This window comes from Mchenga conophoros, linkage group LG23, assembly GCF_057382185.1.
Source record: "Mchenga conophoros isolate Kocher_MC1m ecotype Shallow Benthic linkage group LG23, M_conophoros_male_GT1.1, whole genome shotgun sequence".
NCBI lineage: Eukaryota > Metazoa > Chordata > Actinopteri > Cichliformes > Cichlidae > Mchenga > Mchenga conophoros.
In genome coordinates this window covers 32,354,349-32,381,880 of record NC_140547.1, presented here as the reverse complement: position 1 = coordinate 32,381,880, position 27,532 = coordinate 32,354,349, and the positions used below count along the sequence as shown (strand labels likewise).

The following is a 27,532-nucleotide window of genomic DNA, read 5'->3' as shown; positions in this document are numbered from 1 at the left end:
AGATAAAGAGACAGCAGCAAAGTCCTGAGCAAAGAGTCCCAGCAAGCAGCAGCGGTGTGGACAAACAGGAGGAGAACTGAGGAGACTGTTGGAGTTTGACATTTGCCACCTTTGGAGTAAAATGGCAAGAAGAGACAGTGGAACACAGGACGAAGCTGAAGGAGAACTGCCTGCTTTTGGACTGTTGAAGTGGGAGAGGACAACAGAGTGAGAGGACAACAGAGTGAGAGGAGTGGTGAGAACACATAGGAATTTTGTTATTTAATGTGGGAAATCAAAATTTGGGTTAGCAAACCAGGGGAAAAGAAAACTGACTGTTTAAATTGGAAAATTGAGAAGGGGTCTGAAACACTGCGAAAATAGAAACATATACAAAATCACACACACAAGCAGAACATGCATTAACCCTACTAACACAAACACAAGAGAGCTCATGAAGATTAGACAACATCTTAAGCATGTGAGTCTGTTTATCATCTTTTCCAAGTCACTTAGTGTGATGCAAAGACCAGTGGACTCATAGCACATTACTTAAGAAATGATCAAATAATAGCAGAGAAATGTGTAGGAAAGGCAGCTTTAAGAACATGCCCTGCTGGAGATGCAGCTCCACAGATATGCATTAAACCTGCCTAATGACACAAACACACATGCAATGAAGATCAGCTTGTTATCTCTCATCAGTGTTAAAATAGTGTCAATTTAGCAGACACTTGTTATCAAATACTGAATTTATCCAATGCTGACAATTAACTCTCTAGGTTGCAGGACAACAGTTTAACTTTGTGGGAAAAAAGATTCTGGTTTGACCAACTAGTGATCAGACAATAAATTTAGTCGGTGATATAGTAAATTGGGAGATGCTTCTTGCTTGATTGATGCAGCACAAGTAATTTACTGTATGAGGGAAATTCTCTTTTAGTGATAACATTTTCAACATGCATTTCTGTTGTCCTGTCATCTTAGTGGGTTAATAGCTGATATGCAAATTAGCTGATCGTTCTTAGATTATGATTGAATTCTAGCACAAGTGAATGGGATGTGTTGGAGTTTGTTAGAGTGGAGACTAAAACACTGAGTTTCCTGTTTTGATGTGCGAGTGAATCCTGTACCTAGATACACAACTCTGAATACGTCAGAACAAACTTCTTTTGTGAAGTGCATGACAACATGTCACATGTTTTGTGATGACGGGGAAAAAGGAAAACTGAATAAAATCTGTGGCCTAAATGAGTGAAGAGCACAGACCTGGGGATTAAACTCATAGCTAATAAGACATTAGGCTTGTGTTGTGTGTTGTGCAGCTGATGGTTGGTTTGGAGTGAATCTAGCTGATGATTTTTCTTTTGTTGTGAAGTTGAGCCTGCCAATTAGTATGATGGTATGATAAATCATGCTAATGGTATGATTTACCCTCCTGAGATGAGGAGCTTGTGTCATGACTTAACAAGGCCTTTTTATTTTGATACTTTCACAGTGCACTGAAAGTTTTGTTTGATAATCTCTGTCGTTTGAGCAGATCTGCACGATTAGAACAGAAAGCGCTGTACGACACGTCGTCGAGAAAATTGTTACAAGTGAGTTTCTCCACATTAAAATGCGACAATCGATTCCACTATCAGCAAAGAAATAAAGAATGAATGTATGAATAAATGAGTGAAAGAGAAAAAAAAACTGTCTGACTGGTAAAAGCTGACAAAAGCTGACGAGACTTTACTGATGTAACACGACTGTGCGAAGTTAACCCCCACCTGACAAAGGTGCAGATGAATCTATGTGTGTTTCCTTTTACAGGAGCAGAAAGATGACAGCAACATTGGAGGTTGCGTGATGATTTAACCTTTTATCAGGGGATTTCTAAGAACCACCCCGCAATTCTTCAGCTTGAGACACCTGAGTTAGAAAACACAAACACTGCAGTTGTCTTTCACTCGCAAGGGCAGTCATGGACGCACGACCTGCGTCTCATCACTGTCTGCATGCTTTATTTATACTTTTCTGTGTGTCTGTGTGTGTGTGTGTGTGTATGTACAAATAAAACAGAGTTATTCTAAGAACTCTGAGCTGAGGTTCCCCTTTTTCTAGATCTGTATGTTCTTACAGAAAGAGGGAGCTGTTAGTTGTTTATCACACAAGAGTTTCATGTCAAAAGTCACGTAGACATTTGCTTAGTGATAAATAAAGGAATACATTTCATGTAGCTGATCACATATACACAATTTTCCTTTGACAGTGTTAAAATCTCCCAATTCTTTTAATCTTTGGGCTGAAGGAAGGACAATACTCGGTGTATAAATGCTCAATCAACAATTCTTTTATTTCCATACAATTCAACACTTATGAGCATAAGCCATCATGATGGGGAGACATGCATGAAGAGGGTCACAACAAATCTCAAACTGGTGGAGGGTTACTCAAGCTCTTATAGCCTTTAGTGGCCCCCCACCTAGTCGTAAAAGCCTAAACATTCACATTATTTCTCTGTTACGGCGCCTAAGTTATGGCCTCGGCTCCCTGTCTTTCTGCTCTCTGTAAAGGTGGGGGTATGGAATGTGGTCTGTCTCTTCTATTATCGGCACAAGGTCCTCTGCACACAACATTCTCTTCATGATTCAGCAGTATGAAATGTCAAGAAACAGTGTAACACATTCACAGCAGATCAAGGGTACAGGGTAATGCACACCTGTCTAACAAATCCAAAAATGGTCACATTCTTTTAACCCAAAAATATAATGGAAACTAAGCTACATACACAGCACACAATCTAGACTAAAGGAAATTATATGACCTACAGCAGTTAACATAATTCAACTACTTTAACTACAGATATAAGATAACATATGATAACAGAATAATCTCACAACAGTCATGTTGGATATACAAGTTTCTTATATTCAAATACGACAACTGCCCCATAGCATTTTCTTAGTGTTGTCTGGCTCCATGAAAGCAACATATAAAGAAATGAGGGGTGGCTCACATTAATATGTATTTATATGTATTGCATTTATTAAAATGCTAAAATTGGCCTACCATAATTTTCTACTTATTACAGTATGATTATAATTGGTAGAGGATTATGATAGTTTATGGAGATAGAACCATAACCTACTACAGCTGTACACAGTTTAAAAAGCTATGGATTCTAATATTCAGCTTGACATTAGACTAGGATAAACGGTGGTTGGCCTTTACAAGTAAAAGGTTTGCTTTTGCAAGGTCATTGACCATTTCAGGTCACTGGCCGTTTCAGGTCACTTACCTTCTAACAAAACAATCCAACCCCCTGTTCCAACAAATGCATAATCTGTTCAATAACAGCACGCAAAGAGCTGCCAAGGTATTCAGTGTTTCAACTTCTTCGCAAGTGGCAAGCTGTGACAATCACCAGGGATTAAACAGCTTCATGTTAGGATACTGGACTGCCAATTTAATCTGACTTGGATTTATGATACACCTCAATCAAGGATAAATAGGATAACAGATTTGTAAGATATTCTTTGTGCAAAAAACAAACAAAAAAAGCACTCTGGTACTAGTGGGATTTCAATTTTGTTTTCCTTTTCTTTTCCTAGATGACTCAACATGCCAACAGGATCTGTGAAACTGCAAAGCATAAAACAACTAGGACAGGAAAACCACAGCTATGAGGTTTCAGATGAAGGTAACGTGCTATTTTTTAATGTAGAGAACTTATTAAGAAAACTGAGATATAATCAACAATGAAAATTATGTTAAACTTCATTTTATAAAAATTAGTTTCAATGACAGATATAAATAATGTATCTGTTGTCTTACAGAACCAACTGGCTCATATATGTAAGTTTAATGTTTTATTTATTGATCATGAGAAATTTTAGAATATCTGAATTTTCTAAGTAAAATGTCATTATCAGTCTTATTATTTTTTTCTGGATCAACTAATAATTTAATGCATTTTAAAAAGACTGTGTCAGTAGTTTCTGTTCTTTTTGCTCAACACATCACTGTCTTTAGATTCAACTCAATCACTTGATAGTTTGGTATATCGCAACCTTGTTAATACAAGTTTGAAAGGATAGAAAAGTACTCTGTTTTACATAATAATCTAATCTGATTTTTCCTTAAATGACACTTCTTATGAAGTCTTGATCTTCCTGAATATTTAATAGATCATTTAATATCAAATTTACTTTAAATGTTAAGCTTAAATATTCAATTCAATTCAATTTTATTTATACAGCACCAAATCACAACAACAGTCGCCTCAAGGCGCTTTATATTGTACAGTAGATTGTACAATAAATATAGAGAGAGTTGATAAGCAATCATCAATTGATGACCCATTAGGTATAAAGATATGACTTGTTCATTTCTTGATAAATACATTAGACTCATGAATTCGTCATATGCCCTGCATGAATGTGTTTCTCAAGTATCTGTTTGTCTAATTACTCACTGTCCTGTTTTTCATGCAGAACAATTACACATTCCAAGAAGGATGAAAAGTAAGTAGCAAGGAGCAGGCTCTGAATACTTTGTCACATTTGAGTAAATAATCAACTCATTGGACTTTTATGTCAAATAGAGCTCAGAAAAATGAAGAGCAACCAGCCATTAGAGTCGGCTTCTTTGAGCTGGTAAAAATGCCTTACACTGTTTGCAACGTCCCCTCCTTTATCAATTTGGATCCACCTAATCTAGTGTGTGCTTTGTGTTGATGCACCTGCCCAGTTCCGCTTTGCCACGTGCAAAGACATACTGATGATGGTGGTGGGTTGCTTGTGCGCATTGCTGCATGGCTCAGCCCAGCCTCTCATGCTGCTGGTGTTCGGCCTGCTCACTGATGCCTTCATCGAGTACGACATTGAGCTACAAGAACTGAGTGACGACCGCAAGGAGTGCGTGAACAACACCATCCAGTGGAAAAAGAACTACACTGCAGCGTACAACCTGTCAGCGCCCATAAACCAGTCAGATATCGGCCTTCTCAATTCAACTCTCGAGATGTTCGTACCACTGGAGAACAGAACATGTGGGTAAGTGGGTTGTGAGAAATACAATATTTCATTTGTCAAAACGAAATATAGTTCAAGCTGTGGCTTCTGTATTGTAATCTCTATGTGTTTTATAGTCCTATAGTATGTCTTTGCACGTGGCAAAGCGGAACTGTGACTTTTGAATAATATGTGTGACTTAACTTACAGGCTTCTTGACATTGAATATGAAATGATGATGTTTGCCTTCTATTACGCTGGGATTGGAGCAGCTGTGTTTTTGCTAGGATACCTTCAGGTTAGTCACGGAATATTTTAATATAAACAAACTTGTGTTATAAGTCATCCTTTACTCATTAAAAACACCCATCAACTGCACTGTGACTCAGATCAGCTCATCCATCATCAGCTCGAAAAATTTTTCTTTTAATGAAATTGATATTTTTAATGCTAAATTATGATCCCTGTATTTTACTATTTTACAAAAAGCTGAAAAAGAGTAAAACACTTTTTTTTTTATAAATGCCACAGTAGTTATTTATTTGTATTGTTCTTTTCATTTCCAGTTTTTTTTTTGTTTAGTTTTTTTACCACAACACACAGGTAATGATTGATTGTAATTTGCAGCACAGGTTGTGATAATTCTAACCACAAAGAAGTGAAGATGTAAGTTGAAAGCGAACAATGCAATCTTCCAAAGCAGGGGGGGGGGAAATCCAGGCCTCCAGGGCCGGTGTCCTGCAGGTTTTAGATATCACTCTGGGTCAACACACTTGAATCAAATGATTAATTCATTACCAGGCCTCTGGAGAACTTCAAGACATGTTGAGGAGGTCATTTAGCCATTTAAATCAGCTGTGCTGGACACATCCAAAACCTGCAGGACAAGAGCCCTTGAGGCCAGGAGTTGGACACCCCTGCCCTAGAGTCACAATCAGGAAAACCTGATGAGCCTAGGTCTAATCTATTAACGTGGCTTTCCACTATCTCTCCTTGCTCTGTGCTGCTGTTTCTTTATTCTTATGCTTTTTCATTGTACATGTACAATGACAGTAAGAGGCTATTCTATTACTGCTATTTTATGTCCAGTTAACCGCAAGTAACAACCTGGACTTGTGGCATTTTCTGTTTTAGAAGTGTAGGTGTTAGTGGAGGGATGTCTAACCTCACTGCCAAAAGGACATTTGGAACAATACTAGGGAAATGTGAATTCGTGGAAGAAAAGTAAATAAAAAATGGCATGACCTAAAGAGAAGTTGTATTGGGAGGCTACGTAGCACTGAAATTTGAGCAACAGTCTATGGTTTCTAGGTTATTTATCATGATCAGGCTAAACTGAATCTGAAGATCGCTGTAAGTGATGATAGAACCTAAAAACCCTGGGTAAATTGAGAGTTTACTAAAAGCCTCATTCTACCTTTTGAAAAGCTGCACAGGATAAAAAGTGAAGGATTTCAAATAGGTCTGGTGCAGGACTTGAGCAGCTTCTTCTAGTAAAAGATTCCAGGTCATCTTTGATTTCCTCCAGCAATTAAGAAATAAGATGGCTTGAAAATCATTAGTCACTGTTCTACTAATGCCTTCTTTATTTCCTTACTTTATTTATTTATTTTTTCATAAATGTCACTGCTGACAGGGTAACACTTCTGACACACCAACCAAATGAGAGCAAATGTAAATATTCCAGTCCTTTTTAAATCCCAAATATGCCCTTAGTTTCTGCTCAGGAAATATCACATGACTCTGTTGGCTAGTAAAAAATAAAAATAAATTTTGCACAACATTGCAAAATAACCATCTGGATTATTTTCTCAGCAATGCTCTTCCTGAGCATCAGAAGACTATGTGGAATGTGCATATATCTTCAAATGCTTAGTGTTAACCTTTCATGTGTTAAGTGCCCCTTTAGCTGTTCCACAGGTGTAATTTGTCTTTTTATAAATCAAAAACAAGGTCAGGAGGAAGAGTGCAGGTCCTGATGACACCCTGCTGCCCTGCTTGCTTTTATATTTGCTAATTAACAAAAGTGAACATAACCTCTCTTCAACAACTGACAGATCTCCCTGTGGGTGACTGCTGCTGCCAAGCAGATTCAGCTCATCAGGAAATTGTACTTCAGCAAAGTGATGAGGATGGAGATCGGCTGGTTCGACTGCACCTCTGTCGGGGAGCTCAACACTCGCATGTCAGAGTGAGTAGAACGTGATGATATGGACTACTATGGTTTATCTGTATTACAATTGTTATATCTCTATTCTAGTGACATAAACAAGATCAATGATGCCATTGCGGATCAAGTTTCCATATTTGTGCAGCGTTTCACCACCTTTGTGTGTGGTTTTTGCGTTGGCTTTGTCAAAGGATGGAAGTTAACACTTGTCATAATCGCAGCAAGTCCGCTGATTGGTGTCGGAGCAGGTCTTATGGCTCTGGTGAGACTTGTTTGATATTAAGATTCCAGCTTGATTTTATGACAAAACAGCTTTTTGACTATTCTTGTTGGGGTTGATTACTTTGACCTCAGGGGGTAAATCGTCAAATTCATTTCTCCTGTTTTGTTGAACAAACCTCTCTTGACTTGTCAAGACTTGATTTAACTTTACATTTCAGCTTCACTTCTCCTCTCCATTAACTTGGCATCACTTTGTTGTAACTAGTTTGTGTCTAAGCTAACCGGGATGGAGCTGCAGGCCTATGCTAAAGCTGGGTCTGTAGCTGATGAGGTCCTGTCCTCTATCAGAACTGTGGCTGCTTTTGGAGGAGAGAAAAAGGAAGTGCAAAGGTGAGGTATACAAGAAAGGTACAGCATGTTTACTATTTTCTTTGTACTTCTAAGGGTAGCTCAAATGAACTCTTCTTTTCTTCTAAAGGTACGACAGGAACCTGGTCTCCGCTCAGCGCTGGGGCATTAGAAAGGGTTTGATTGTGGGGTTTTTCACTGGCTTTATGTGGCTGGTTATCTTCCTTTGTTATGGTCTGGCCTTCTGGTATGGCTCCTCACTGGTTGTGGACACTAAAGAATACACACCAGGAACACTGCTGCAGGTATCACATATATTATGCCAAAATATGAATTGCAGCCTATAATAACGGGTAAATCCTGCTTATCTAAATTTGTAACTTTTTGACTTTTCTGCCCTATTTATTTTGCTTTATACGTGTTTATTAGTGCAAGATAAAACAACAAAGTGGCACTTTAAAATAACCTTTCATCGCTCTTGATAAAATCCAGATTTGTTACACTGAAGAGTATAATATACTGACTTTTATATGTTATTTCAGGTGTTCTTTGGGGTTCTGATAGCAGCCATGAATTTGGGGCAAGCCTCTCCGTGTCTGGAGGCTTTTGCGTCAGGTCGTGGAGCTGCGACTATAATCTTTGAGACTATAGACAGAGTGAGAAGACTTGACTTGATATCTTTTAAGCCTTTCCACAGAAAACCATTGACCTTTTTTTAACATTGCACCTTTTAAAATGATACCAGGAGCCAGAGATTGACTGCTTATCTGAAGCTGGATATAAGCTCGACAGGGTCAAAGGGGACATTGAATTTCACAATGTCACCTTCCACTACCCATCCAGACCTGAAGTAAAGGTACTTACAGACATCTACACACATATGCATAGTTGAGATGGTTCTGGTTTCAGGATCTTGTCACAAAGTGTCCTGTCTTTGCTAAGATCCTGGACCAGCTCAATGTTGTAGTGAAGTCGGGGGAGACCACAGCCTTTGTGGGGTCAAGCGGAGCTGGGAAGAGCACCGCCATTCAACTCATCCAGCGTTTTTATGACCCTAAAGAGGGGATGGTAGGTGTGAAGCTCCAAATGGTCACGTTCATCATTCATCAGACTCTTTCATCAGAGTGTGATGATTACCTGGATACACACCTCCATCCTTTGAAGCTTTATTCTAGCTATTTTTAAAATAACCATCCCCTAAAGCTGATGGAAGTACACGATAATCCGTTTCATTATTCAGCAAATGGATCCTAACAGCCTCATTTTTCACTTTTACTGGAATTACAGGCCCATACACCCCACACTGTCTTATTTCTTTAAGCTTCTTGAGTAGAAAATAGCCTGTTATTGCCCGATGAAGGGCATCCATAAGACTAACAACCCTATGATTTGAAACTAGGATTGTTGCAAAGACAGAAAGAAACAAGGAAATGCATTATAGCAGCAAAGTGCTGTAATAGCATCATCCATCAATTTTAGCACAAGCACCTGCTCTCTGTGGCCTCCATCTCAGGTGACCCTGGATGGTCATGACATCAGAGGGCTGAACATCCAGTGGCTGCGTTCTCTGATCGGTATAGTGGAGCAGGAGCCTGTGCTGTTTGCCACGACCATTGCAGAGAACATACGCTACGGTCGCCCTGGTGTCTCTGACAAGGACATCATCACTGCTGCAAAGGAGGCCAACGCGTACAACTTCATCATGGACCTGCCACAGGTGCAGATGAGCAATAGGCTTTTAAGCTTTATAGGTGATCACAACGTTTAAGCACTGGCTGACAACTTTTTTCCTTTCTTGATAGAAATTTGACACCTTGGTCGGGGAGGGTGGAGGCCAGATGAGCGGCGGGCAGAAACAGAGGATTGCTATAGCACGAGCGCTGGTCAGGAACCCTCGTATCCTGCTGCTGGACATGGCTACCTCAGCTCTTGATAACGAGAGTGAAGCTGTAGTTCAAGCAGCTTTGGATAAAGTATGTCTGGCTCATCTACGACTAAATTAGATATTTAATGACGAAAGGTTCAAAATTTGTAAGACTTCTTAAAAAAATGGCTGCCACCGTCACTACAAGGGCCAAATACTGACAAAACTAAAATTTTCAGCCTCTGTTTTGGGAATGAAGAAGAAATGATCAAATATAAGTAAGTATTTAAGTATTTTAAACTTCCTCACAGGTACGAATGGGCCGCACAACTATCTCTATTGCTCATCGTCTGTCCACCATAAAGAACGCTGATGTGATTGTGGGCTTTGAGCACGGCCAGGCCGTAGAGAGGGGAAAACACAATGAACTTCTGGAGAGGAAGGGTGTCTACTTCACTCTTGTCACCCTGCAGAGCCAAGGAGACAAGGCTCTGAATGAAAAGGCTCGGCAAAGTAGGTCCAGCCCTTTGGGAATGACGAAATCCACTCTGCTTCAATCTAAATGTTTTGAAAGACTTATGCATGTAGATATTACAAGAATCTAGTGAATGTGACCATCTCCTTCTATTGATTTTCTTATTTCTTAGTGGCCGACCATGAAGACGAGCCCGAGAGACTAAAGCTATCTAGAGCAGGCAGTTACCGTGACAGTTTGAGGTATTACACAAACTCGTGCCCAATCACTCCTTCTCTTCATCACATTTGCTCATTTTCTTGGTTGAGTTTTTATCCATTTTCTTGGGCCTGACTGTGCATCTAAATAGGATTATTATAGTAGTCATTTTGTAGCTGAAATTGACTTTTGTCAGTGCAATTTTCTTAATCACCCTTTTGCATTTAATCTGACATTTGGAACATTTAGCTGACACTATCATCCAGAGCCACTATACAACAGGTACGACAGTAGAGGAGGCTAGAGGTACTCTGTCACCCCAATACAAGCATCCAGTAATCAGTGCCACAATAGCAGCACCACTCACAAACTCGAGTACCTACAATATTCAGTAACCTATAATGTGCATTACTCTTTTTTTTCTGTAATTAACTGATTAATTCTTTGCAGAGCCTCCATCCGCAGGCGGTCCAGGTCCCAGTTGTCAAACCTGATCCCAGAAGCCTCCGTTCCAACTGGAGACATTTCTATATCTCGACCAGATAACGACAAGGTGTGTATGTGTGGGTGTGAGTGGGTTTGTGTTTCTTTTATGTATGAAACGTTTGCCAACAAACAGCCAACAAAAGTTACAAACCAGTGGAGTATAAAACTACTTGTTTGTATTTGTCGTTTTTTTTAATCCATGCTTAAACATTATATTATTATAATGCTCCTGCGTAATATAACTTTATATATTTATGCTCAGAATGCATTCCTAGAAGAGGACGATGAACTTGTGGAACCTGCTTCAGCTGCCAGGATCCTAAAGTACAACACACCTGAGTGGCCATATATGCTTTTTGGATCCATTGGGGCTGCAATAAATGGAGGGGTCAACCCCGTCTACTCTCTGCTGTTCAGTCAAATCCTGGCGGTGAGGTTCAAGTCTCATGTTTTGAATCTGAATCTAAAAGCTTGTAGAATGTAGGCATTAAGTTTTGGACCAAACCAGATGTACAAATCAAACGAGGGGCAAAAGCAGCAGTCAACATATAGTCGCACCAGAAGCTGAAAATGCAGTGTTCCCTTCATATTGTTCAGCATACAGTTTATGTCAGGAAAGCATTTATGTCAACCTCATATAATTCACTCAACAATATTGTGAATTTCTAGTACTGACATTTTCCACAGGAAGAACAGAACAGAAGTGGCAAAATGGTTGCACAATCACCAAGCTAGCAGTTAGATGTAATTCAGTTAAATCTATTATTGCCAAACTGTGTTCTTCATCTCTTATGGTTTGGAGGTGCACTAGTGCTGCTGGAAAGGAATGTATGCTCCCATGCACGAAACAACTAAGTGCATAGACTTCAGTGCATTAAAAAAAACCCAATGTAATTATATTTACATACAAATAATTAACGTTAGGTACAATAGAATAAACAACATTTTTTTAAAATTTTAATTGTTAAATAACAATTTTTAAAAATTGTTATTTAATATTCATTATGTTGATGTGAATGATAATTTTTTTAAATTATTCAGTTGCCCTTTTTTTAAATCCTATAATATAGTTAAAATTCCTTCCTATATAATGTGTTTCTCTTTTCCTGTAAAATACCCAGAAGTCCCCAGGAAACCACTGTTTATTCGGGGCAGGGCTAGACCGGCCATTGGGCATACCGGGCATTTGCCTGGTGCTGCTCGTGATTTTTCGTTTTTATGGGCCGATGGGGTTTTATTTCTTGTCCTTTTTTAACGGTATAAATGAACGGTGGTGGATTGGCCAGTTGGTCATGATCGACTCTGGGCTGGACCAATTACAGCCCAGAGTTTACACTAACTCACACATATCCACACATGTCCAGCTGTAAATGACAGCTGGACATGTGTGAGTTAGTGTGTTAAGCACTTTTAGATTTGTGTGTCTCTTATCTTTTTTATGACACTGACATATGCACATGAAATATGGCTATAAAGTCATGTAAAACTGTACATGAGACTCAAGCTCTTACTTCAAATCAGAAGACTTTGACAAACGACTGGTTTAGTTTGACAGTGAACTGTGATATTCATTTTGCAAATTTCCTTCTAATTAGCAGCAGTGACCAATACATTATCTGTGTAAATGATATGTTAGCTGGCTAGTATAATGGAATGGCTTTTATATAGCATTTTCCTAGTCTTACTAATCACTCAAACCCCAATATTCAAACAGCCCTTTATTCTATGACTCTGAGTTTAATCACATGACAGTTTTAAAAACTCTAGCCCTGTCAGTTTGGTTTGCCGTTAGTTTGCTGACTTATTAAAATGAATTTTAATACCCACTAAATATTTTCCAGTGTAAATGTTTCGTGCTATCCCACCCTTGAGGTCCTGTTAAACCATCATCAGATTCTTTTAAGTACAGTGACACTGTGAGCTGAAATAAAATAAAATCAAATAAGTCAATGAAATTCTTCATTTATTTGAAAGCACTTTTTAAATGCCTATATGTGTTTTAGACTTTCTCAGTACAAGATCCTGTGGCTCAGAGGAAGGAGATCAACAGCATCTGCCTGTTCTTTGTTGTGGTTGGCATTGTCTCTTTCTTCACCCAGTTGCTGCAGGTAGAGTAGTTCACTTGCAATACTGATTTCTTTAGTGCTTCTTTGCAGCCTTAACACCTGCTGGTGGTCAAGGTTGAAGGAAGGTCATAAGAGACCTGTTTATTTTGGTAAATAAATGCCTTCTGCTGAAGGAAAACATTTCCTTACATCCTGCAAAGCAAAGGCTTTATACTCAATTTATGAGTGGGAAACCTTTTTTTTTTTAGGTTACTCATTCAGTAGATCACATTTGGTATGAAATCACTGTGGAAGTGTTTTGGATTTAATATTTTGGGTGTGCGTGTGTCTCCAGGGTTACGCCTTCTCTAAGTCTGGAGAACTGCTGACCCGCAGGTTACGTCGGCTTGGCTTCCAAGCCATGCTGGGCCAAGAGGTTGGATGGTTTGATGATCACAGGAACAGTCCAGGAGCTCTGACCACACGTCTGGCCACTGATGCCTCACAAGTGCAAGGAGTGAGTTATAGCTTTAATGAAAAAACACAAAACAAAAAAATAAAGTACATCTTCATGTATATTGGGCTATAAAGTTATGCTTATAATTAAATCAGCTACTTGGATGCTGAAACTAAACACAGTATAAAAAATGGATATGCTGTGATGTCACACATTGTTTCTGATAAGATTATTTATAGTTTTAGCTTTAGTTTAGCCTAACCTGGGCTATCAGCTAGCCATTCCTTGATATCACTGGTATCACTGGAACTCTTGCTTAAGCTGCTGAGCTTTCTGTTTCTTTTTACACGTTTCAATAAATTCTAAAAAGTCATATTCAGCTTAGAATGTAATTTCTATCATTTATGTAGTTTATGTCTTTTCTTTTTAAATCACAATTTTAGCCTAAATTGCACATGTTTCTTAATTCTAGCAAGTTTGAGAATAAACAACTGAAATAATTGTGTAATAGCTTGTTTGTTGTTTATAGAATCTTATATGTATTAAAATTTTGTTCAGTCCATGTGGACAATCACCAGAAGTCTGAGTCAAGTGACATCATTGCTCTCTTCCTCCAAGGCTACGGGCTCACAGATCGGCATGATCGTCAACTCTCTGGCAAACATTGGCGTTGCACTTATCATTTCCTTCTACTTCAGCTGGAAGCTCACACTGCTGATCCTTTGCTTTCTGCCGTTCATTGCTCTGTCAAGTGGCTTCCAGGCTTCAATGCTCACAGGTTTCGCCAAACAGGACAAGGAGGCCATGGAAGCGGCTGGACAGGTCAGATATGATTCCTATTTTACTTGCATTTCATATCAGTTTACGTCATCCTCCAGTCTGAAAATAGTACAAGTGCATTATTCAGATATAGAATGACAAGTAAAATGCATCATTACAGTCCTGAACTACAGTTTTAGGCTGCAGGTTTCATCCCTGCAAAAACCTGCAGCTGAACATTTATCGGGGTCCAGGGTTCAATTTAATAATTTTTTTGTTCCTGTAATTTGGGGAGTGAAGTATTCAGTTAATACTATCAGGCTCCAATGGTGTAGGGGCCAGCCATGTTCAAAATGCAGTCAGGATGCTACTGATAAAATTTTAGGAGAATACAGTGGGCTGAAAAGTTCACAGTAAAAAGTGGACTACAAACTTTCTTTATGCTATGTGAATTATCCTAATGCAGTAAGCCCAACCCATTTAAGTAAAGTGGATTAGATGTAAATTTAATAATACCTAAGGGCGGAAACTAGATAACTGTAGCTGCAAAAAACAGGACATAGATAAGAAAGAGCAGCTACGTTATCTACATCCTTTTCTCCTTTGCACATTAAAGCACACAACAACTAGGCTTGCTTTAGACTTTACTCTAGTCCTTTATGCCCAGATTTCTGGTGAAGCTCTGAACAACATTCGCACCATCGCTGGCTTGGGGAAGGAGAAGACCTTTGTGGAGATGTATGAGGCCCAGCTGGACGCGCCATATCAAGCAGCCCTGAAGAAGGCGAATGTATATGGAGCTTGCTATGGTTTTTCCCAGTGCATAATTTTCTTGACAAACTCAGGCTCCTACAGGTTTGGAGGTTATTTGGTGCAAAAGGAGGGGCTCCATTTCAGTTTGGTGTTCAGGTGAGAGTCAAGTCAATGTATATGATGTATATGTCTAATACTAGTCTGCATCATCCTAAAAAGATAACTTCAGTAAAGGGTTAAAAATTATTTGTAATAAGGACATCTTTTTTTAAAGGTCCCCCAAAACACATACTCGAGACAACTTTGTAGATTTTTCTTCTTGTAAATTGTGCATAAACTTGTTGATGGCTCCCAAAAGCATTTGGTCAAAGTGAAACTTGCTAATGTACATTTAGCCTACAATTAGTGGGAGTGTAAGTATACATTTGAGCCTGTATGTATAATTTCAAACTTGTATATAATTGTGAACAACAATTGAGTTGTTAAAAAAAACAGCAAAAAAGATTGTTTCGTTAAAGTCATGAAAAATGCATCTTGGAGGAAGAACAATTCAAAGGGTTAATTTAAGTCCAAAGTTACCATAATGTTACTGCCCACGATGAGTGAAAAAGTCTGACCACACTTGACCAATGTGTATCGTGTGCATATGTGTGTAGGTGGTATTTCCACGTTCCCAAATCATGGTGCAGTACAGTGGGCTTTCATTGTTGCTGGGGTCTATTTGTGCTTTTGTTATCTCTTACAGGGTAATTTCAGCCATTGTCACCAGTGGCACAGCCCTCGGCAGAGCCTCCTCTTACACACCTGACTATGCCAAAGCCAAGATCTCAGCAGCACGTTTTTTCCAGCTACTAGACCGCGTGCCTCAGATCAGTGTCTACAATGACAAGGGAGAAAAATGGGTAAGGTGGTGCATAAGTTATGTGTGAAGTACCATGCACTTTGAAGGTGTAAGAAATGTGGGTGAATGTCTTTTTTATTTATGTGTTTTTATCCTCTCTGACCCTCACTCTGCTTTGTTTTCAGGATAACTTCCAAGGGAACATTGACTTCATTGACTGCAAGTTCACCTACCCCTCTAGGCCAGACATCCAAGTCCTGAATGGGCTGAATGTTTCAGTGAAACCTGGCCAGACACTGGCCTTTGTGGGCAGCAGTGGCTGCGGGAAGAGCACTAGTGTACAGCTGCTGGAGAGGTTTTATGATCCCAACCACGGCAAAGTGGTAAGAGAGACAAAATACAACAGGCTTAATACGCAACAGGCTCAATATGTAAACCAAATGAGTATGTTATGAATGGCTCATATTGTAAAAAATGGAGATACCAATAGTATCTTAGAGCTTTTATTTTATTATTGAGGTGGCTGTAGCTCAGCATGTAGAGTAGGTCATCTACTAATTGGAAGGATGGTGGTTTGATACCTGGCTGCTCCAGTCTGCTTGACTGGGCAAGATACTGAACCCCAAGTTGCTCTCTGATGCGTTCATCGAAGTGTAAATGTTTGCTGCAGACAAATGCTAGTGAAAGATACAGTAGATAGAAAGCACTAAGGTAGAAATTCTCTTAAAATTTGCATCTACTGAGATCTGCTAAGCTAGCTACCTTTAGTGAAAGTCTGCTTTACCTGCTTCTTTTTCATGAACTGAATTAGTTCCTGTCTTTTTAAGGATGCAGAAAATTATTTACTAAAGTATAATAAACCATATGCTAAAGTATAGAATTTTCATTTGACTTTCTGTTGTAAAGGTTACAGTATTACAGTGTTTTTGCAGCATTTTTCTTTTTGTTGTTTTGCTTTGCATTTTACCACAACTCTTTCTTTTTGATGAATTATTACCATATGTAGTTTCATTGTAGAGTAGCAATCCTTTAAAAAGTGACACTAGTCCACTCTATGCTACTTTAACTTAAAAAATATGTGCTGTTACAAGTTACTTTTTAAATTTTCATTTGATATAAAACCATGTACTTAAGTTTTAAAGTGTAACTTTATCTAATTAAAGTAACCAACAATCTACAAAATGGAACAATTGAATTGAATTGAAATTGAAATTCAGTTTTTCATGCGTACAAGTACTGCTCTTCATTTGAAAATAACTGTATGTTCAATACAAGATTAAAAAAAACGTGTACTGTAGCCTTAAAAAAAAATCTGACTCTGCACAAAATGGAGAGTTCTGACTTAAAACTGCCAATATTATACTGTCACAGCAGTTGCTGACCTTTTTGGAAATGTCAGATATCTCATTTTGGAATGAATGAGTCACACTGTGTGTATAGTCTCTGCTTTCATCTTTTTTTCTCATGAGGCTCATTTATACTTTGATGTCACTATGAAAGTGAAACGTGTAATTTGTCTCAGTCAAAGAATAATTGCTGGACATTCAGTGAGCACGGTGGTGGAAGTATTTCATGTCACTTCATCTTTCAGTCAGACATTCTTGCTGACTCTGTGCTGTATTTTATAAAATGGAGCACTCTACCCAGGATGATCATTTTGATTTTATGCCAGGAAGATATTCATGCCAGGATTCAAATGGCCCTAATTGAGCTGGAAGTGGTTTGGAAACACATAGTCCTGATTCTCTGTCTGAGATTTAAAAAGGACACGATCACCTCTGCATAGTTATGAGAGAAATTACAGTCCAGATAGTAGTCTGATGGCTCATTAACTGGATTGTATTTCTAGTCTTTTGATTCTTACATTGCTTTGTACTAATGGAAAAATCAATTACTTCCTGCAGCTGATTGATGGCCATGACACCACTCGCGTCAACGTGTCTTTCCTGCGTTCCAAGATTGGCATCGTGTCCCAGGAGCCCATCCTGTTTGACTGCAGCATCGCAGAGAACATTAAGTATGGCGACAACTTGCGAGAAATCAGCATGAATGAGGTCATCTCTGCCGCAAAGAAGGCCCAGCTTCATGACTTTGTCATGGCCCTTCCTGAGGTATGATAAATAGTTTGTATATGATGCTTGTGGCTGGGATTCAAAAAGAGACAAAATTAAATAAAGTTTACTGTTTGAGCAGTAAACAGGCTGGCAACATGTAGTCAATCAGGAAAGGTAAACAACAGGGAAAAAGGACTCTATGCACTGAGTGACGATCAAGTGCACAGGTTGCAGTGTCCTCCTATTTTCTTCTTCATTATAATACTTGTTCTAACATGTTGATTAGGCATGTTGAAATGTGATTAGTCCACATTAATATGGACATTCACTTGTGCTTTTAGTAGAGATGAACAATGGGCAGCTTGGGTTTGATTACAGTCAGTCAGTCATCAGCTATTACTTATCTAAATGATCGTTTTAAATACCTTCTCAGCCCTGAATTTTACCATTATGCATCCCTAACTTTTGCCTACTCTTTAGATGCCAAATGTCAAAGTTCTTTGTAAAATCCATTAGTTTTCACATTATAAGGCTTAGGTTCAATAATTTATTCTGTAAGCCATTAATGTGTCATTTATACCCCATTCTTCCAAGACTAGACGAAGAAGCTTCACCATTAATTGCTGACTTTTATAGAAAGGCAAACAGAGACAGGTATAAATCATATGTTTGTAGTGACTGTCCTGTGTGGACCACCTTATCTCTGAAAACAAACAGTTGTTCATGAGCTCAGAATCCAACCCGTATCAAGGCAAAGTGAGTAATAGACACGTCAGCACACCATGTGAAATGGACATGCATGCAAAAGTTGCAGTAAGTTGCATTAAGCTGCAGGACCAGCAGAGGGAGATGTTTTATTATAAGGCAACATGAAAAAAAACCCCCAGACATTATGAACACAGCCACCTAACTTCATTATTTCTGGCGATTAAGGACTCTTTGGGTATTTTGTGGGATTTACCAACAACAGTAAAGTAAACAATTCGTATTAAAAATCCAACATGCAGCTGCTCCCTTGTTACAGATAGTCAACACATTTGATAACATCAACTTTGATTTTGGATGTTTATAACAGACGCCCTTCCAGCTTGAACTGAACCAACAATCTTTCATTTCTTAAGCAAATATGTAAATCACAGTTCAATTCAGCTTTATTTATATAGTGCCAATTCACAACAATAGTCGTGTCATTTATATTATAAGGTAAATAATATTAGAAAGAATCCCAAAAATCAAATGACTCCCTGTGAGCAAGCACTTGGAGACAGTGGAGTGAAAAACCCTCCAGCGGAACCAGGTTCAGGGCGATGTGGCCATCCACCATGACTGCTTGAGGTTGATGTTAAAGAGAAGAGAGCACAGAGATACGGGGCAAAAAGCAAACTATAATTGCCAATAATTTAATAAAGTAGCGTATAGACACACAGAGAGTGAAAAGAGATGAGGAAAGCCCCCCGGCAGTCTAAGGTCATTGCACGATGACTAAGGGATGGTTCAGAGTTACCTGATCCAGCCCGAACTACAGTAGCCTAATCTTAAAAGTAGTGCCTGTCTTCCAAATCCAGACTGGGAGCTGGTCCCACAGTAGAGAGGCATGAAAGGAATGAAAGTGCTCTGTAAGGATAATAAGGTACTATGGAGCCTGATTACTCAAGATTTTGTATGTGAGGAGAAGTATTGTAAGTTCCACTCTCAATTTAACAGGAAGCTGTTAATAGTCAAGTCTGGGATGTTCCAATGTGATGCCAATGTCCTTTACGTTTCTGGACGTAACTGACACAACTTCAAGTTAACAATGACAATTGCTTTGCTAAATGCCCACACACCCTCACAAATCCCAGTTTTAATGAAGACACACTATTGAAACAGGTACAGGTAGAAATGGTGGCTACAATGCTACAAAAGCCTGACTACTCATCAGTGTTTTTGTTAGTTGTTGAAATGGAAAATGTGGCTTCCTGGCTGAGTTCCACATACACTCAGCTTTAACAGCACTCTGGGTTCGGGGATCTTTCACTAATAGAACTCTTGGAAAGAGCTCATATTGTGTTATCAGCAGTAGCTGTTTCTGCGATTGCACAAAAATCATTTTTATGGAAGATGGAAGTTTGCAATCAAGTGTTACGTACATGACATAACAGCTGAGCTATGTTTGGAGAATTTAAAAAAAAGCATCACTAACTACTGATGTTTTCTGCTTACTCTCATTGTTTGTTTATGTCGTTTTCAGTGTCTACTTATTTTTTAAGTACTGTATTGAAAAATTGCCTATAGACACAAATTTTGTTCTCTCCCCGTGCTTCAGAAATACGACACCAACGTGGGCTCTCAGGGGTCTCAGTTATCTCGTGGCCAGAAGCAGCGCATTGCCATCGCCAGGGCAATCATACGTGACCCTAAGATCCTGCTCCTTGACGAGGCTACCTCCGCCCTGGACACCGAGAGCGAGAAGGTATGCTTCGCTGAACTCTGAACAGCTTCCATTTGCTGAGTCCACAAACTCAACATCACAGCGTAGTGCAGCTGCTTGATATTCTCCGGGCACACAGAGCAAAGAGAGCAGGCACTTAATTATTATTATCATTAACATCACTACCATTCATCATCCCTATTATTATCACCAACAGCTTACAGTTCATACCAACCCTCCAGTACAGCCTTTTTAAGATGAATACAGTCAGTTTGGTCTGTGCTGTAGCTTTTACAGCTCCAATAGCTGAACCACGCTGAGGAGCAGAGGCCTCTGCAGTGTACTGAGCCTCTGGAACATTCTAATGATAGTAATCAGCCCATGATTGTGAAATTGCTATAATTGTGAGGCTTGTGTGTCTGCTACGTGAGAGAATTGATCATGGCTCCTGACTATGTATGTGTGTGTGTCTTTGTGAGCACTAATTCATGTGTCCCGTGACAGACTGTGCAAGAAGCCCTGGACAAAGCCAGACAGGGACGGACCTGCATCGTCATTGCCCATCGCCTCTCTACCATCCAGAACTCTGACATCATTGCCGTCATGTCCAGAGGCATTGTGATCGAGAAAGGAGCACACGACCAGCTCATGGCCCTGAAGGGAGCCTATTACAAGCTGGTTACAACAGGAGCACCGATCAGCTAACCGCTCAGGGAAACATTGTTACTGCTATAATGTCAAGTGAGGACTTGATGCCATACTTTAAATAATAAAGTATGTAGAAAAGACCTAAGAAGTGGTTGACTTAGCTGTTTACTTCTACAGTATTTATTTTTGTGAAAGGAGTCTTTTAAGAGGTAAAAAAGTATTTGCCCGGATTTCTTATTTGTCACAGTTTGGTTTTTTTTTCCAATTTAAACAAATGTTATTATTAGACAAAGGTCAGACTAATCAGTGTAATCAGAGTAAATACAAAATTCAGTTTTTAAATCATTTTATTTATAAAGAGAAAAAAAAGGCAATGCAAACCCAACTGGGCCTAAATGAGATTAACCTCATTTTTTTGTACAACTGAGTTCATTATCACGAACCCCACCCAGGCCAGGTCTGTTGAAACAAGATATTCAACAGGACTTATTAAATACATTCAAATAGATAAATAGAATAGACTTTAACCTTAAACAGGCTGTTCATGCTTGTAAAGCCTCCAAAGACACATTGCCAGTTATTGCAGTTCCACACAGGGACAGGTAGGATTGGATAACCTTTTTCCCCCTAAATTAAATCATCATTGAAAAACTGCTTTACTTGATTTTTCTTTGTCTAATTATAACATTTCTTTAATGATCTGAAACATTTAACGGTGACAAATATGCAGAAAACTAAGAAATCAGTAAGGAGGCAAATACTGTATGTGATTCACACATCTTGTATGGTGGTATTTTAAGCTAGCCAATCAGTGTCTTTCTTTTATTTACTCTGTTTTTTAATCTCGTTGATACTGGCTTTGTCTCATTGCCTACACCTTCACTCTTAGCAGCCAAATATTCTTTTTATACATCAGAAAAACTGAAAAAAGTCCACAGCTGACCATTGCAATACAGTTTTTAATGGAAAATGGCTTGTAAGCTGGTTTTATATTCAACCAGTGATGTTGAGCAACTGAACACATTGATAACAGCATAGACTTGTTTACTTCTGTGTTATCATTTTGAAATTGTATTTTTTTTCTTTTACTTGTTCAAGTTTCACCATAGTTATTATATGTTTATTACTGACTTGTAATTTTGCAAATTAAAATTTCAAACAAAAGACAACATCAGATTATTTGTTTTAAATTCCCCCAAACAATTTAAGAGGACCAATGCAACTAAAAATATGCTACATCACCAATGGGCACATTAAAAATGCTATTTTGGTATATTAATCCAGTAATACTTTTGTACTTGAGTAAAAAAATGAAGAGGATTTAGTTTTATAGGCAATATAGTGTTACCAGAGAAGCTCTTTCCAAGGATGAATTAGACTACCAGCTTCTGTAAAGCTTACAATTTAATTTTTATATTTATCTTCTTGTTGTTTTGGGGGGTTTACCTAAAATTGTCATTGCTAGGTTAAGCTAATCACCTGGTGCCTTTAGATCCATATTTAGACTCCCATATAATTGTTTTATAAGATGCAGTTTTATTTCCAGTTGTAGTGCTCCTCAATGAAATTGTTTCTTTAATAGATTGATAACACATTGTTTTCAACCCATTAACGAGTTTTATATTTGTGAAATATTTAATAATGCAGTTATGGAATACGTTTTATGGGACAGTAATTACAAAAACCTATCATGAGAATGAGATCAAATTCTGCCAGTATGTCTGCTTTAATACACGCTCTTTTCAGTCAGATATCTGTGGTCCTTTACTCAAATATGAATCTGTTTAAGAGTGTTGCAAATTGGCAATATTGACAATAACAATAACATTAAAAAAAAACTCAATATTGCATTAAATTAATAATTACCCCCTTAATTCCTAGTGAAGCATTAAGGCTGTACTTAGTTTTTGTTAAATAAGCATGACACTCTGTTTTCTTTTTACCATGAATGCATAAGCTTCATAAACTGCACCACTAAATGAAAGCAAATAGCTTCTGCTTTCAGCTGTATTACAAAATAATAATTGCAAAATAACTGACAAGAAACAAGGGCAGGAAAATGGTCAGTATGATGGATTACATATAAAGTGAGGTTCAGACTCAGCACCCAGCTGAAACTAATAAAGTCACATGCTGCCCAGTCGGTGCTGTAGGAAGATATGCTTGGAGCATTTGTATTTAATACACTAAAATACTGAAATTGAAATTTCTGTTTCTAGCTGTCTGTAATTTGTCCGAACGCGATATGTTTGCATTAGTGTCATCACTATTACTCAGTAACAATGCACAGCATGAATGCATTAAAACCTGCTGCTCTAAAATGCATTCCACTGAGACACATGTAGGGATAATGCACGACAGGGCTTCATGGTATAAGAAGATAAGCTGAAAGTCAGTATTTCAATGCTGAGATAAGCAGAGAGCGTCTTTTAGAACTTTAGGTAAACTATGGCAAAATAAATAAAAATAAATAAATATGCAGATGGATAGAATAACACAGCTACTTAAGAAATCTGTGACTGAATATAATTCCAAGCTGTGAGAGGAATATTGAACACCACAGAAACACCCTGCTCTCTCCTCCACCGGTGCTGATGCTGCCACTTGTGACAGGCATACCATGAGAGACACTCCATCAGTTAGCGGTAATATGTGATCACACCACACTGACCTCTGGGAAATTGAGTCTTTAATCATGACATCCCCAGACCCAGACTCCTGCAAAATTAGCATTCCTCAGATGCAATCTAATCTAGCAGCTTCTCCTGCCAATTCATCCAGAGAGAGGACACTGTTTGACTTTGTGCCATGTAATGTCAGTGCAATTCTGATTGATGAAAACAGCCGTGGGAGGCTGAGAGATGTGTCTCGGTTGGGTGTGAGAGTGATAAGCAAGGTCCTCTGTGTGGTTTGTATGATCCTAGTAAATATTCACACCGAAAAGCAAGAATTAAGAATAAGCAATTGAAGCAGCTCTGATCTGAAATGTACATAACAATTCCTCATCTTAATAATACACTTAATGTATGTAAGAAAATGTTAATATTTAAATGTGCAGTGATTTTTACACATGCTGCTACGGTCCCTGAATCTGTGGCTCAAAGGTGCTCAAAATATGGGATGACACAACGCTGCTGCCATTCATCAAGCTTTCAATAAAGGGAATGTAGTAACTCACAAAAGGACAGACAGAAACAAAAAGAGATGGGAGCCCCAGCTAAAACAAACAAAATATGAAGAAAACCATGACCCAGCCACATAATTCCGGCATCTCCCCTAACGTAATCCAGAAAAACAAAACTAATAGCAACCAGGACCAAAAACAGTATTGACTGCAACTCCAACACAGCCTATGATACTTGATAAACAAAGCTAAAGCACTGGCAAAAGGAGGAAGCTGGTACTGATGAAGATCAGGTAGGGGTGGGGGTCATACTTGTTATTAATCTCTGGCTCTCTTCCACAGCATGTCTTTTGTCCCATCTTCTATCTCTCACCCCAGCCGGATGCAGCAGATGGCCCCGCCCCTCCCTGAGCCTGTTTCTGTTGGAGGTTTCTTCCTGTTAAAAGGGAGTTTTTCCTTCCCACTGTCGCCAAAGTGCTTGCTCATAGGGGTCATATGATTGTTGGTTTTTTCTCTGTATGTATTATTGTAGGGTCTACCTTGAGGCGACTGTTGTTGTGATTTGGCGCTGTATAAATAAAACTGAATTGAACTGAATAGTGTGGTGTGGGTGGACATGGGAGGGAGGGGCAGGTAACGCAAAAAATAAAAAATCTGGAAGGGGTCAAATACATTTCCATAGCACTGTATTTATTTGTGATCCATGCCAATTACCACGACAGTACGCCAGTTATGTTGTTTTTTCATCTTTCTGTCACCTAATTATGTTGCAAACAAATTATTTCATATCCAGATGCTCATTATTGTAATGAAGCTCATGACGATAAAGACGATGTACAAGCCAAACAGCAGCCGATCGATCACTGTTCCAATCATCTCCCACTCCTGTGCAGCTTTGGTCCCTTGAAAGCATTAGTCCATCTGAAGTCGGATGGCTGTGAGATCTCTGCTTAATCTCCTCAGTTCATCCAGAACCATCTCGGAAGCTGGCACTGGTTTTACTGGAAGTGTAACACTGTAGATGCTCTGATTGTCCGAGAGGTTTGTGGCACTGGTGTTCATTGATAGTGCTGTCAAAAATAAACAGCCAGTGAAATGCTATGATAAATTGAAAAGTTAAGCATGACCTTGTTGAAGCTGAAGAGGTCCACTGTGATGAGGAAACAGCTGGGGATCAGCAGGTTCACCACATAGAGAACCGGTCTCCGTCTTAGCACGATCTTGGGACGAGACGCAGGTACAAACCTTTGAGATTTTAAAGGTTTTCTCCTCCACAGTGATGTGAGACATTGATACATTCACACAGATTAGTGGCTAAAGGTGGTTCTAACTACTGAAAACAAATTTTTGTATATGTCACGGCTGGCGGAGAGCCGTGTGGAGTGGAGGAAAAGGAGGACCCAAAATGCAGCAAACTGATGATACGAGTGACGTTTATTTACAGGGTGGTAGTGGCAAAAACAGGCAATGAAGCATGAGTAATTACAAACGGAAACCTAAACTGGGAGAAACTAAGTGACAAACCTGGGACCATACAAAAGGGGTGCGGGGCAGAGAGACGCAGAGACAGGAACACCATAGAACGCAGACGAGCCGACAAAGAACACAGACCGACACCCACTAAATATACACACACAAGGTAATCAGGTAATCACACACAAGAGGGAAGAACAGCTGAACCTAATACACATGAGGACCGGAGGAGACAAGCTGAACACAATGACAACAGACACAGACTTTCAGAACAAGACAGGAAATCTAGACCCGAACCGGACACAAGGGGGGAGGACACAGAATAGCTAGAACAGAGGAAAATAATCACAAAACACAAAACGCTGGGTCAAAATGACCCAGGACCATGACAGTATAATAAATAATGACAGGAAGATAATGAAGATGCCATGCAGTCTTGTTCATTTGAGATTGTATAAACCTAATTTAAGAATGTGGTGAAACTGAAGTATTTCCAAAAGGGCAGTGCTGCACCACCAGAAAGTGTTACTATAGGGAAGCCCAAAGCTGTCCATAAGTTTGTTGTCATTCCTCAGTGATTAAGAACTAACACAAAGGAAGTTTTTCAGTGCATGAAAAAGCACTGTTGTGAGCAGCTTTAACAGTTCAAAAATACATAATTAAATAAAAGCATGTAAAAAAAAATAAAGCTTACATAGTACGTGATCTCTGAGTAGCTTCCCACAACTAATTCCAGGGTGGAATCAGCTATACTGATATCGTGAGCTCCCACTCTCCATTGGTCACCATCATGTCTCTGGACTCATTCAGGACCTGTTTGGAAGTTGTGCCTTGAATCATCCTAATATCAGTAGCTAGGTTGATATTTAAGAGCATGGTTTTATTTGGAAATATTAGCAAACAGCTTTGTGTTCAGATATGGATTTCAAATTTGTCGAGTGTGAAGTTCACACTTTCAATAATTTATTTTTAGTTTTTTAAGTTTCAGAAAGCCTTATCAAAGTGTATATCTGCTCCAAACGTCAATGAGCAGTTCTGGATATCAAAGGGGAAAGCATAGAACTGACCACTCTGATGGGCTTATCATCATACACATGACCTGTGTTGTACAAGTAGACATAAGGAGTTTTGGTGGAGCTGACTTCATCCAGGCTGGAATAGAATAGAAAAGGATAACAAAACATTTTTAATAATTAATAATAGCAATTTATTTAAAAAAAAAAAAAAAACTTTTAGTAGCAAAAATATGAAATGACAAGTCTTTTAAGAGAGCAGGGCTGAAATTACATATTGCTGTCTCTCCAGTAAGCCGTGATTAGGGTTACCCATGTTAATTAACAGTCTGTTCAATGACCTCCACCACTATAACTTCAAAACTGTCCAGCTTGTAGCCAATCAAAATGTGGAAAACTTACAACTCTGCTATTTGAACATCTGGGACATAAAGTTTTTCCCGAGGGACAGAGACTCGTTCAGCGCCACAATCCTTCTCATCCCAGTTCAGTCCCTCAATATCCCACTCCTACATTAAGCAGAAGAAAAGTAAAACTGGTATACAGCCTGCAAATGCCAGTTTAACTGCTGAAATAGAGGGAAATACAACATCTACTACTATACATTTTGTGTAGAGCAGGGTCATGTTAGCAACCCATTAACATTTGTCTTAGGTCTGGCAAAGTTTACTATAGGGCGGGAAAATGTTGCTGTTAATTTCAGCATGTTTCCGTTTACAAACGGAGTCCCATAGTCTACAAAGTCCATCCATCCATCTTCATCCGCTTTGTCCGGGGCTGGGTCGCGGGGGCAGCAGCCTAAGCAAAGAGGCCCAGACCTCCCTCTCCCCAGCCACCTCCTCCAGCTTATCCGGGGGAATACCAAGGCGTTCCCAGGCCAGCCGAGAGATATAATCTCTGCAGCGTGTCCTGGGTCTGCCCCGGGGCCTCCTCCCGGTGGGACATGCCTGGAACACCTCACCCAGGAGGCGCCCAGGGGGCATCCTTGTCAGATGCCCGAACCACCTCAACTGGCTCCTTTCGATGTGGAGCAGCAGCTGCTCTACTCTGAGCCCCTCCCGGATGGCCGAACTTCTCACCCTATCTCTAAGGGAGAGGCCAGCCACCCTTCGGAGGAAGCTCATTTCTGCCGCTTGTATCCGCGATCTCGTTCTTTCGGTCACTACCCACAGCTCGTGGCCATAGGTGAGGGTAGGGACGTAGATCGACCAGTAAA

The 27,532-nt window shown here is 39.3% G+C and overlaps 2 protein-coding genes across 3 annotated transcripts in view; one reads left to right on the top strand and one right to left on the bottom strand.

Annotated features, from left to right (window-relative positions):
* The window catches only part of LOC146547636 (beta-1,3-galactosyltransferase 1-like), a 292,164-nt gene that overhangs the window by 9,727 nt on the left and 254,905 nt on the right, over positions 1-27,532 (bottom strand). The gene's annotated exons all lie outside the window — the stretch shown is intronic.
* abcb11b (ATP-binding cassette, sub-family B (MDR/TAP), member 11b) lies at positions 8-21,875 on the top strand. Of its 2 annotated transcripts, none has more exons than XM_085263934.1 (29): positions 8-235; positions 3,576-3,664; positions 3,801-3,819; positions 4,458-4,487; positions 4,568-4,619; positions 4,714-5,018; positions 5,187-5,274; positions 7,034-7,167; positions 7,237-7,408; positions 7,634-7,758; positions 7,847-8,021; positions 8,259-8,372; positions 8,462-8,572; positions 8,659-8,784; positions 9,230-9,433; positions 9,519-9,689; positions 9,892-10,093; positions 10,228-10,297; positions 10,704-10,806; positions 11,002-11,169; positions 12,743-12,847; positions 13,140-13,301; positions 13,860-14,063; positions 14,668-14,909; positions 15,499-15,655; positions 15,780-15,977; positions 17,499-17,705; positions 19,954-20,100; positions 20,563-21,875. In XM_085263934.1, the coding sequence occupies exons 2-29, from the start codon at positions 3,586-3,588 to the stop codon at positions 20,761-20,763; spliced, it is 4,071 nt and encodes a 1,356-aa protein (XP_085120060.1). In that variant the 5' UTR covers positions 8-235; positions 3,576-3,585; the 3' UTR covers positions 20,764-21,875. The 2 variants fall into 2 exon arrangements, with proteins under 2 accessions (XP_085120060.1, XP_085120059.1); XM_085263933.1 differs by lacking the exon at positions 8-235 and adding an exon at positions 3,331-3,488.

Excerpts from the sequence above, each read along its gene's own strand:
- abcb11b (XM_085263934.1), top strand. The coding sequence starts at position 3,586 with ATGCCAACAGGATCTGTGAAACTGCAAAGCATAAAACAACTAGGACAG. Across the intron at positions 5,275-7,033 it reads TTTTGCTAGGATACCTTCAG|ATCTCCCTGTGGGTGACTGC; the intron begins GTTAGTCACGGA and ends AACAACTGACAG. Across the intron at positions 17,706-19,953 it reads TTGTCATGGCCCTTCCTGAG|AAATACGACACCAACGTGGG; the intron begins GTATGATAAATA and ends CCCGTGCTTCAG.